The sequence below is a fragment of the Oculina patagonica genome, chromosome 8 (genome assembly GCF_052425735.1).
Source record: "Oculina patagonica isolate OP01 chromosome 8, crgOcupat, whole genome shotgun sequence".
Taxonomy (NCBI): Eukaryota; Metazoa; Cnidaria; class Anthozoa; order Scleractinia; family Oculinidae; genus Oculina; species Oculina patagonica.
Genome location: NC_135765.1, coordinates 15625727 through 15638489, shown reverse-complemented (window position 1 = coordinate 15638489; position 12763 = coordinate 15625727). Strand labels below are relative to the sequence as shown.

Here is a 12763-nt window from a genome sequence, read left to right as displayed (position 1 = left end):
GATAATATCTGATACCAGTTCTTGCTAGAAGATGTACTTCTGTGCTCAAAATGTCATAGCCATTAAATCCTCTTCGAACAAAGCTATTATCAACATGATGCAGATACCCAACAGCAAACCAACATTTTGGCACAGAAATGTAACCATTGGTTCTGTCTGTAATGTCTCGCTGTGCATCAGATCGGGCAGCTTGGGGGAAAAGTAAATAAAACAATTATTATTTTTATACCTTACAGTCCTCCAAGTAACAAATTACAGTCAACCCTCTTAATTAACACAGACACCAAAGGGACAGGGAAGAGTGTCCATATTTAATGGTGATGATCGTATTACAGAGATAAAGTTCACATGAATTTTTGTATTTATCAAACCAGGTGGACTGTTCATAATAGTGAAGTGTCCGTATTATAGAGGTGTCTGAAAGGAGAAGTTCAACTTTGTCTTAAATTACTCTTGTGTAAAGCTGCACCTTTTTGTTTTTTTCCTTTTCAGGGTAAAAAAAGGGGTTGAACTAGTAATAAGCCAGTTGACATGTATTTTCAGGAGACTTGGGGGGGGGGAGGGAACACACTGACACCCTTTTGTCAACTGCCACAATGAACTTTATCAGACATTTTCAAAAAGGCATTTTAAATACCTAGTAAAATTAATAAACACTTTCCCTACCCATTACTTTATTTCATTAACTCATGAAATCCCTATCCTATTAAATACCTGAACCCTGTTTAGGCAGAGCCCCCTGTATTGTTCATTATATGGAGGATTCCTCAACTGTGGGATTCTCCAATAATCCAATAAAGAAACATTTGACAATAATTAAAGAGAATTATTTTTTTGAGCTGAAGAGCAAAACAGTTCTGAGGGTTTCTTACCATGTCAACCAATGCCACGTAAAGAAACATTCCAGCAGCAATAGCAAAGATCCAGAAACGCACATCAGCATGTTGGCCAATAAGAATACCAATAACTAAACCAATGTAGCAAGACATGGCCGACATCAAGTTTGCAAACAATGCCATCTTCACAGACATGCCAGCTGCAAGCAGGACAGCAAAATCCCCTGTAAGGAAAAACACTGTAAGCTTCGATTCACATATTAAAGTCAACATCATTGGTTTTATGGTTGGCTGATCACAAAACATTGCTGGTTTGAATACTTTTCCAATTGGAATTGGGAATTAATTAATGGGAATTAATTGGAATTTTCAGAGGGGGGGGGGATCTTAGGAAAAATCCCTTCTGTGGGAGAGGTATGGATAATTTATGGAGCTACACAATAAGGAATTTATTGTCTTGGTGATCTAATGAATACTCACTGGAACTAACATTAAAATTTTTAAACCTTTTGACTAGGAATAAGAAATAAAAACAACCAGTTTCTAGATCTAGATGTTCCAAGCATCAAATTTATCTTTCAAAGACTTTCACTGGTTCATTCTGGAACCCTGGGAAACACGTTGTACACATGCATTTGATAACATACATCAGTAGAAGAAATTCTTACCAAGTTCATGAGGCAACTCATGGCAGAACACAGCAATAGATGTACTAATTCCTCCAGATACACCAGAGGATCCACCTTCTGAGAACGCTGCACCAATGGCTAGTCCATCACTTATGTTATGAATGGTGTCGCCAATTATAATCATCCAGGCCACGGTTGATATCTTCTTTATGGCCTTCTTTGATCCTTCCACATCACTGACCAATGAGCGTTGTGACAAGCTCTTGGGTTCAACTACAGCATGACCGTTTTCATGGTCACGTTTGGCATTCTAATCAAAATGGAAAGAAGATTGATTTGTATAATTATCATGGAGAGTTGTACATGACTTGATTAATTCAATCATTGAAACGTTGCCAGTTGAGAAAGTTTTTGATTAGTTTTTGACAACTTTTTGAAAAGTTTTTGATGGCTTTTGTTTGAACCAGCCAATCAAAGTGTGAGAATTGTTAGAGGCTCAGTTGTCAAATTCCATGTTTGCACTCTGACAAACAATGATAAAAAATTGTTACACCACCTCCCTGATCACTTCTTACATTTTGATTTGCTGGTTGAAACAGAAACCATCAAAACTAATCAAAAGCTGTTGCAAGGGTATGGTACGTAGAACTGTAAACAGGGTTCAAGTACAGTCAACTCTCTCTTAACGGACACCTCTATAAGACGGATACCTCCATAAGACGGACACCTGGTTATGGTCCCTGCTGTTTTTCAGTCATTTTACTGTAAGAAAACTCTCTGTAAGACGGACACCTCTCTAAGACGGACAATGGACACTTTGAAATCGCCAACGGACACGCACAAAAAGTTAATTTTTTAGTGAATAATACCTCAGAATTTGTTATGGACATATAGCATAGTAGGTCAGCGCCTTTAGAATACCAAACGTACCAAAAACCATCCGCTAAAACGCATTACTTCTCTGCTTAAACTTGTATATGGGCACCAAGATCAAGTTTTCTACTTACAGTATTACTGTTTGTTATTAACAAGCAAGTCGAATTTCTGATAATATTTTTGTTCTACTTTATAGGTTTTGCTGATGTAATTGATTAAAAACATACGTGTATTCGTTGTGCAAAGCTGTTTAGCTTTCACATCTCAAAATTTCTGGTGCCACATTACCTCGACTCTCTATAAGGCGGACACCTCTCTAAGACGGACAGTTGGGGCCGGTCCCGACGGTGTCCGTCTTAGAGAGAGTTGACTGTATGCATTATTGAAAAGTCAGGCAATTTTTGACCCCATGTGGTCTGATCACTTGGAAATGACCAATTCCTGTAAGCAACTTACTGAATGCAGCCAAAAAAAATCACTTACCACATTTGTCAAAACAATGTCGCCGTTTTCCATGGCTGGTTTCCCAGCACTACTCCCAATAGGAAGAGCACCTTCATGGTGTTCAAACTTAGAACAATTGCTTTTCTTCTTGAGGCCATGTCGACTAGAAGCAGCAGGAAACTGTCACACACAAAAAAGAGACAGTTTGCCAATCAGATCAAGTTTTGTGATGACATTGACTATATTGATTATTTAAGAGTAATAATAGTGTACTCAGGGAGACGTAGTGTAGTGTGCTGGACTCTGGATCGAGCAGTCCAGGTTTAAGTCCTGGCCAAGAACACTGTGTTGTGTTCTTGGGTAAGTCACTTTACTCTGACTCACAGTCCCTCTCCTCCTAGGTATATAAATAGGTACCGGTTGAATTTACCGGTAATGCTTGGGGTGACTAGCATCCCATTCAGGGGGGAGTCTGTAGTAATACTCCTAGTCACTTCATGCTACTGAAACTAGGAAAAGCTCCAGCCTGCTGGACCACTAGGCTCAAATGCAGACTTTTAATAGTGTACTGCAAGGATGTCGCTAAGGGCCGGCTGCGGCTAATTTAACCGGCTAAAAGAGAACTTAAATCTGGCTGAATCTGGCAGCAAACGTTTATAACTGCCAAGGCCTGGCTTGTTGATGAGCTGGCCATCCCTGGTACTGACCTGAACATCAGTGTGACTATGGCCATTATGATCTCCAATCCTGCTCTTCAAACACAAATGCATCACAGTTTCAAACAGATAGAATGCATAAACAGAAGACAGCACAAGCAATGCCTTCCAAATGAAACCTTTCTCTTCTTCATGACTGTCATGGGCATCACCTTCCTCTTCATGTTGATGAAGACCAAATGCCTGCATAGAAACAAATTGAAGTCTTGAGATGGGTGCAGTGCAACAGTCACCAGCCATGCAAATTTAAGCATTTATCACATGTAACAAGAGAACAGAGTTGTCTCTTTTTGCTGTCATTATGCTTTTTCTTCTTTTATACAGCTCTGTATGAAATACTAGGCACTGAGTGGTAAGTTGAATCTCAGCATATATAAGATGATGACACCACTCTCATCAAGGGAGGCACAGTGGACAAATGGTTAATGAACAGTTGCTGAAAATATCCATACACACCCCATGGAAGGTCATTGGAAATTCCAAGGTGGCGGGGGTCTCAAAACTGAAAAGCCAAAATTTTTAAAGGAAAGAATTAAGCTTAACTAAAATTTCCAGAGGGGTGGGGAGATTCAAACCAAAAAACCTTCCGTGGGAGGGGTAAGGATATTTTCTGGAACACAATACACCAGACTCTGAGTCAATTCCAGATCAAGTGGTCCAGATTCAAGCCCAAGCCAGGGTTTTTGTTCTAAGGCAAGACATTATCTCTCACAATGCCTATCTCTAACCAGGTGTATAAGTACTGGCATATTAAACATGGGAAATAAAACACAGAGGGTAACCCAAGGGGTAACCCTGCATCCCATTCAGGGAGTAGAAATACGTCTAGTGACTTCATACTACAGAAATCAGAGTTAAGTGCCTGACATCTACGTCTGTAGGCTTGAATACATGTGGACACTAGCATTTACTCCTAATTAAGCAGATGCAATAAATCACGACACAATAACAAACTTGTCCTTACATGTGGTAACAAATGAAGTAAGCTGTCTCCAGCAAGTGACCCAACAGCAAGTGCGACTAACATGGCCAGGATTTTTTTATAAACACTCTTTCCAAGAAATGGAATAGTAGCCACACCCACAAGAGAAGTGATGCTAATGATGGTCACAGCAAGGAAGCCATAACCCCAAATAGCTGGTGGTACTGTGTTCTCTTCTGGTTCATCTTTTGTTTTCTCTGATGTTTTGCAAGCTCCACTCTTGGATTGTTGAATAAATGCAGGGCAAAGTTCCTTGAACTCACGCATATCTGCACCAACTGAGTGATCAATGCCAAAAACTGTCAACATGTCATCCAGTGAGTAACACTGAAAATATAATCATGGCCAATCTGTCAGCTCTAATTACATAAATATGACAATAACTCTTTATGTGCATTTTTAGCATAAACAGATTTTAAAATCAAATAAAAACAGGTTTTAAAGAATAGAACACAAATTTTGTTGTTTTTTTCTTATACTGCAGGGTGCAAAGAAAATGGATTTTCCAGGTTGCCCTTTGGGAAAGTTGGAGCAGCATTAAGTGCTAGCAGTAAGGCCCTTTTTCAGCGGCCTCACTTAATCTACCAATTAAAGTCCAAAATGTTACTTGCCCATCAGCCAAGTGATAGGTAAAATCCACTAGTCTGACAGAAATTAATTCCACTATCCCGGGGCTATCAGACAGGACTTTCTTTGCATGCTGTTAAATGGAAATAAATATTTTTTTCCAGTTTAATTACTGTGGCTCTGCAGCCTGTGAAGCAAGGAATTTGCTCTCTTGGTATGTTATAATCAACTTGTATTCACAGGCATATTGATTTGACAAATTGAGTCACTGCCTCTTCCCTTTGTAATTCGTGTCCATAAGACATTTCCATTCAATAAAGTCTCTAAGTTAATGATTTAGCTTACTTCTATTGCATAACAAGGGCATTGAAAAAAAAACCCTCAGTAATGTATATTTATAATTACAAAACTGTGACATTGGCAATTTATTTCCTAATGTGACTTACACTGCCACTTGTACCATTGGTTTCATGATCATGGTCATCATGATCATCAGCTGCACGGCGATGAACACCATGAGGTGCCCCTGACACACGCTGCGGCAACAAGACTGACCCAACTGACCTTCGACGTCTGTGATCATGACCATGATCATCATTGTCGTCTTCTTTGGACAAATCTTCAGAGACCTTGCCGATGCCAAGAATTTCCACAATTTCCTCCAAGTCTTCTTCAGATAGGTGCTTTTTATCCTTGAAGAGGTCCTTGATGAAGAAATCTTTTGAAGGCAGAGAAGAATCTGTCTCATTGTGCCCGTGTGATTCCTCGATACAGAATCCCTGTACCAGATGAAGCACGATGCTAGCACAAGCTTTTTGAAAGTCTTCTTGATTAAGAACCTTTTCTTCATCATGATGGCCATGTTCTTCTTCTTCTTCATCTTCGTGATGTTCTTCGTCATCCTCATGATGTTCTTCTTCTTGTTCTTCAATCTCCTCAAAAATGCTTTCAGCAGAAAAACACTGCAAAAATATCACATTGTATTTCATTTAAATCTTGTATCAACGATAACTTGGTTTTGCAACGAGTTCCTTTCCCGGCCTCACTTTCTTTGTACTGTGGGTCAAAATTGACCCACAGTACAAAGAAAGTGAGGCCGGGAAAGGAACTCGTTGCAAAACCAAGTTATCGTTGATACAAGATTTCATAATAAAATATACAAATATATATTTAAACTCTAATCTAGAGTCATACATGTAGTCATCAAGGAGCACCACAAAGATGTTACATCAGTAGTACCAGTATTTAAAGCTATTAGAAGACAATACATAATGAATAGGGAGGTTAATATTTTACAAATCATCCTTTGGCTTTTTCATTTTCGTTTTGTAATCTTACATGCCATTCAACTGTATATAAAACAAATATCAATATCAGAGCGAAATGCTACAGGTGATAAATGATAAATAAGGTGTTAATAAAAACAAACAAATGGATTGGGATTTGGGATTCACAGGACACGAAATTGGTTTTAAAACCAATTTCATGTCCTGAAAAAATGCCGAGGAAAATTTGACTGTCTCATTTACGAGATGCTATTTATAAAGAAACTGCGACCAAATTTGAATACGCAGGCGGACTCTATACGTGCTAAACTCTTTGTTTGACATTGAACATTTTTCACTTCACAACTTTTATTAATTAATCTCTATTGTCTATTTTTAGTATTTATACATTTAATCACATATTTTCTTTGCTTGATAATGACGTTAAGTCAACGTCGAAACGTTGTGGTCTTTTTAGAATTTTTTAAATGGAGTTTATAAATAAATGTTTTTAGCGAATGTATTATCGCAAATTTTTATTGTAAAGCTAACATGTTCAAATGAAAATAACTGTTGTGGTTTAAATGTGGTTTAAAAATTTTTAAACCACATTAATTTTTAGTTTTCACTGCCTCATACTCATTATCATAATCTGAAACAAAGGGAAAGAAAAAAACTGGTCTGAAAAAAATTTAAACCAAAGATAAATTTAAACCACTGCATAACCACATGCGAGCTAAGGGAGCGTATCTACATGTATGTAACATTACACAGTTAAAACAAAACAATTCTCTGCAATCTCGTAATTCACCTACCTTTTTTCGTGTCAAAAACTGTCCAATAGTTTTATTGACTTCCTCCAGTATATGGTCCAGAGCTTCATGAGTGATTCCATGTTCACCATGTTCACTGAAATTCCTTGCAAATAAGTTGAAAAGCTCACTGTGGTTCTTGAAAGAAACTTCGCATCGACCAGGGTTCTTTTCAGCTGCTGGCAACAGGCAGTAAACAATCAATGGACTCACTTCTGCAAAGTTGGTGGAATTTAGCAGCTGTGATGGTGATGATCCAGCAAAGCTGTAGAGCTCTGATGGTGTGAGGCACTAAAAGAGAGAGAAACTCACAGTGAGCAGAAGCACAAAAGAAACCACATGTTTCCAGTTTTCAGCAGCAAGTGAAGTTACCTCTTTACAACCCTCCAAGTTTATTTTCATCATTAGTGGCCATTTGGCCACTGACTTCTCAAGTTTGGTCGCCAGTGAAAAATTTTAGTCGAATGATTAAGCTCATGCTTTCAATCATTCTTCTTAATCTAATAGTTGCCAGTCTGGTGACTTCAGTTCCGATGTAGTCGCCAGCTCCAAACTTTTAGTTGTCATGGCAACAAAAATGGTCTTAACGTGGAGGGTTGCTTCAAGTTTTTATACTGTTCACAATGCACTAGCTACCCAATGATCTTCCCGGATTACAGCAGTACCTCACTACCAGGTTTTTTTATGATTTCAACAGGTTTGGTTTCAAAAGCTAGCATTAGCAGGGCAAATTTGTTCTAGCAATGGTAGATAGATTCATCTGCTTTCAATCATCTACCATCATTCATCTGCCATATATGTCAATTATGCATTCGGAAGAACAATAATTATTTCAACATTATCAACGTACTGCAAGGAGAAACAATTTATTATTATTATAGCAGAAAAGTGTAACTTACCTTTCGGTTATCCGTTCTTTCACTTGCATCAGAACAGTTCCAGAAATGAAGTTTGGAAAGAAGCCTTTCTACATCATCAGGCATGAGGTATTCACCATTTACTGCTTCTTGCAGCTCTTTAAAACTGTAGTGATCATGGCTTTGCTTTGGAAATTCATTCAAAAGTAAGAAAGAGTAGAAAGTGAAATTTAAACACAGAAGTAAAAATACTAAAACCAGTTAGTTAAACACTTGTCACTAGTTTAACTGTTTTTTGGCTAGAAAAGCTTATGCATAACTCACAGCGTGACACTTGCCAGGCAAGATCGGGCCACATTACAGTCAGGCTATTCAAAGCAATTTTTCCTTTCCCAACATAGATATTCAGTACTCACTCTGAGTCAAATTCTTGTATAACACAACAAGGAAACTACCGTCGCTTGCATCTAAGCGTGAACACGTGCCGCCGAAACATGATATAATTGGGTATCAAACGTGGCATGATTGGTCATCAAACGTTTGAAGTTTAGCAGACCGTAACGGCAACTTTCGCGCCGAAACTTCAACACATTCCGGTTTCGAAACAGTCGAAATGGCAGAAAGATTGGATATCGAGACTTCCTTTGACAAATTGATCCTGATCTGTGTCGATATGCATTTGCAGGTTCACTTGAATCACTTCTGGTGCAAAGTTTCGCCTGTTCTCAGTGTTTATGGTGAGCATTTTGAGCGTGAAAGTTGTCGTTACGGTCTGCTAAACTTCAATGTTTCATGACGAAACATGCCATGTTTGATACCCAATTAGATCATGTTTCGGCGGCTCGTGTTCACGCTTAGATGCAAGCGACGGTAACTAAGACCACACCAAGAGCAAAGTATTTATTAAATTTAAAACAGGTCTATAATTTGATATATCCTTGGAAATAAATGTCGAAAGTTGCAAGATTCAAAGTCTTGCCAAAGACTTCATAAAAGTAACAATAATAATACAATAACACACTATTTGCAAGTGGTTCAAAGGAGTGGGACGGTACATGAACCAGGCTCACCTAAGACCACCTGGTTAATTACATCACTTAATGTATTACCTCTTGCTCTTCACATTCAGAATGCGACTCTGCATGCGCAGATGTACTGACAACAAACAAGGCAAAACATAGAAGGAACACCTTGAATTCCTGGCAACACAGAAAAAAAAAATAAAATATTTAAATAATTTTATAACCTCTCTACAACCACCACCCTGAGGCAGAATTAAGCGACCACTGTAGAGAGGTGGCCATTGTATGGAGGTTTCAAAAAGAGCAAAAAGTATGGATAAGTGTAGGGTTGAAACAATAATTTCTGGCCAAATTCTGGCAAAGTGCTGCATATCCACAGTATTTTTAGCTGTAAAATATTTTTTCTTTACAATTTGTTGAAAAGCAATTTGTAAGAGTAGGCCATGGAGTTCCTGGTGTTGTGGTTTGGTCTTATTCCAAAATTACACTGGGGGCTTCCGCAAAAAAATTTTCATATATTGTTTGTAAACTGCTTAATGCAGTCTGGTCAAAAGTCCCGGCAAAGTGTTGCAAAGCGCATTGAGCGTATGAAAATCATCATCATCATCATCATCATCATCATCATCATCATCATTATCCTGCTCAATCTTACAAATATCATCTGATTTAAACCAACTTGGCCTACTGCCTTGTCTGCACGAGTTTGCATAATTTAATTATAATTGTTAATTCAATAGTGCATTCATGTGACCTCTTTTTTTTAATAAAACCATTGGAACTGCAGGAAATATAAACAAATGGACAGCGATCAATGGAGCCAAATAGATTTTTATGCAAATTATACTACTACGTCAATCTTTTTCTCTACTTTCTCCTTCAGAGTCTAATAAAAGTGTTCATGGTTTTTTGGCTGTACTTGGGGTGTTGAGTGCACTCATGAAGCTGAAGTTAACTCCATAACTCGATTAACACGTTCCCTAATATAGCATGGACCATATAACTATTCTTTGAGTTCCAACTCAAATTGGTCCAAACAGGATAGACTAGAAATAAATTCAGCAATAAACAAAGACCAAGGATGGCAAAAAAATCAATCTCCAGCTGTAGTGTCAACTATTCCTAGTCAAGTTATCAAGACGGCCATTTTACGGAGACACTGATATGAATATTAATCTTATTATCCTCCACGCTTACAGCAAAGGAAGATATCTCCAAATAAAACTTACCATCTTTCTCTTGTAGTTGTAGCAGACGAGTTTCAGTTGAGTGAATTCTTTGTTGTTCTTGTGACAGAGGACTTGCACCTTCCTCAACCGAGTCTGGATAAAAATCCATGAGCGAATTACCTTTTTTATACCAAGCTGTGCGATGTTTCCTCATTCTTATAACTTGATATCACGGGTGTATATGACACTTTACTGTTTACACCTCAGTTTCGACTGAAACCTCTTTGTTTAGGCTCAAATCCTGCAAACATTTCTGACCTCTCTTCAACACTTCCTTTTACCCCCGTTCAGCTTTGGAACTACTACGCATGGCATGAAACCTGCGTGACGCACCCTACCCCACCCTACAAAGAGAGTTTTTGTTAAACGTAAATCCAGGGTTTACGTGTAAAAGTGATCGCAGTTTTAATTTCTCTTGTGTAAAACTTCTTTTTTTGTTTCTAATGTTTGTCAGTGGAGCTTGAGATAAGACAAAGACAAAGCCCCTGTCAAAGGTGAAAGACAAAAAAAAAAAAAACAGAAAAACCTCATTGAAAAGTCACACAACTAAAATCAAAGTTCACTCTAATCCCAAGGCAAGTGGAATTTTGACAAAAATGTGTAGAAACGTTTAGTTCGTACCTCACAGCAGTAACGTAGCATTCCCTGCATCATGCAGTGAAGTTTATTCCACTGTAAATTTCTCAAAACATACCGGTAAGTAAATATATAATTTAACTGTATACTTTTTTCTTTCTCGAAAGCAAAAACAGGAAAGCAAGACTGGAAAGGACTGGGGCTTATAAAGAGTCAAGTGCTAAAAGTAACGGCCCTCGAAAGAAGAAATACTGAAAAAGGCCAGATATATCAAGCAGTGCCAAACTGATCTGCTGATTGTTGGAGATGACCCTTATTTCCTTATTCCTTATTACTCGGTTCTCATGTAAAACGAAGACTGACTGTCATTTTGGCCTACTGGATGGTCTGGCAGTTTCGAGTGTCAGTTTGCGGGTATATTTGTAAAATTGGCGGTTTACGGTCAAAAAAATGGTTTTGGCCTTTAGGAGAAATTAAAACGAAAGCTGTTTGCGGTCAAGGAAGAACAAAATATGGCGGTTTGCAGAATGTACGACCCCCTATAATAGACACTCTACTGGTACATGTTTTAGAATAGTCACCCGAAAGTTGCGACCGTCCAAAAGAAGCAACCAGAAAGGGCTGCTAAAGTCGAAAATAACGAGGGCCGCTACTTTAGAAATTGGAATAATTTTTTTTTTCTCATTAAAATAGATATTTTCAAAGATCGTCCTTTTTCTACTGCTCTTTCGCATGATAAACGTTGAAATAGGCGCTTTTTGTCTGCTGAATAACGTCTTGTACTTAACTTTTTCGTTTCCTCATTCTCATTCTAATGACATTAAAGATGCTTTGTACTTGGATAAGTAAAGATGTCTTGTTTACTAGTAATATAAGTCGCTAAACATTACCTCAGCTTTAGTACTTCCCGTTTCAGCAACCGTACTTGTGCGCATGTGCTACACCTACCTCAAGGAATACCCAATGTGCTATGCTTGAGGATGAGGTTTTAGTCAAGGGATGGCAAAATAACCAAAAGATCAATCTGATCAATTCATTCGATGAAACGCCGGGAAAAAGGCGATCAAATACCCTTCAAGTATAAAACAGAGTATAAAGTGTAAAGATTGCATCTGAAATGGGGTACGGATCTGAAAACGGAATATTATATAGAGCTTTTTCAAACGTCCCACAAGTTGCCCAACAGAAGTCACAGAAAAGACAAGGCTCAAAGGTATTATGGCTAGTGGAAGTTTACCGTTGCTTGATCGACGTTTACGGTGTTTCATCAGCGTTTATATTCAAATGGTTTCCTGTTCTGTCGCGCTGAAACACAGCCAACTTCAAGAAACGGTAAACTACCGCTGTCCGCAATACCATTTAGAAAGGCTGTCCCAATGTCGTAAAGAGTTTCAAATAAAGTGGGCGGAATATCCACAGACGGGAGACCAGTAGACCTAATGGTGGGTTTGTTCTTCCTTCAAAAAAAAAATCATTTATTCTTGTCTAAAAATGTTGACATGAAATATTAAACCTGTCGTCGTCAATGCACAGTTGAAAGTGTTTTGTTCAATCGCTGGAGGAAGTGCTGATACAAACTGAAACGTAGAGACCCGGTCCAAATTTGAAGTGTAAAACATCCCATATTTCCGTTATTAAAAAGAATGAGGAAAAATGCCAGACCCTTACTGCGGTCTTAATTCAGACGTCAAATGTGTTGATATAAGTTGAGAACTGAGTTATTTTGGGAAAATCTCCCGAAAGTCTTGCTCATACTGTATATACATTTAATCAAACCTTAGAATTTAGCACTACTTCCTTCTTCTACTTGTAGCTGAAAATGTACAGCTTAACTCCCGTTTTTTCCACCCTTCCGTGGCCTCGAGATAGTTCGTTTCATGACATCGAACTGGTGTGTTTACTCCCTTATAAAAGTTACAGGGGTTCCCTCTAAAAGGTTCCAGAATCTTATTTTG

General features: G+C 38.2%; 1 protein-coding gene across 1 annotated transcript in view; it reads right to left on the bottom strand.

Moving 5' to 3' along the window:
- Positions 1 to 12763, bottom strand: part of LOC144663925 (metal cation symporter ZIP14-like) — a 36764-nt gene that overhangs the window by 2155 nt on the left and 21846 nt on the right. The window contains exons 2-12 of the mRNA XM_078525019.1: positions 10233 to 10352; positions 9094 to 9183; positions 8027 to 8170; positions 7131 to 7418; positions 5497 to 6012; positions 4466 to 4810; positions 3493 to 3684; positions 2825 to 2965; positions 1505 to 1775; positions 873 to 1060; positions 1 to 189 (exon numbers count right to left, since the gene is read on the bottom strand). The exon at positions 1 to 189 is cut by the window's left edge and continues 2155 nt beyond it. Coding sequence (XP_078381145.1) covers positions 46 to 189; positions 873 to 1060; positions 1505 to 1775; positions 2825 to 2965; positions 3493 to 3684; positions 4466 to 4810; positions 5497 to 6012; positions 7131 to 7418; positions 8027 to 8170; positions 9094 to 9183; positions 10233 to 10235 — 2322 coding nt within the window. The 5' untranslated portion in view covers positions 10236 to 10352 and the 3' untranslated portion in view covers positions 1 to 45. The remainder of the gene's footprint in view (positions 190 to 872; positions 1061 to 1504; positions 1776 to 2824; positions 2966 to 3492; positions 3685 to 4465; positions 4811 to 5496; positions 6013 to 7130; positions 7419 to 8026; positions 8171 to 9093; positions 9184 to 10232; positions 10353 to 12763) is intronic.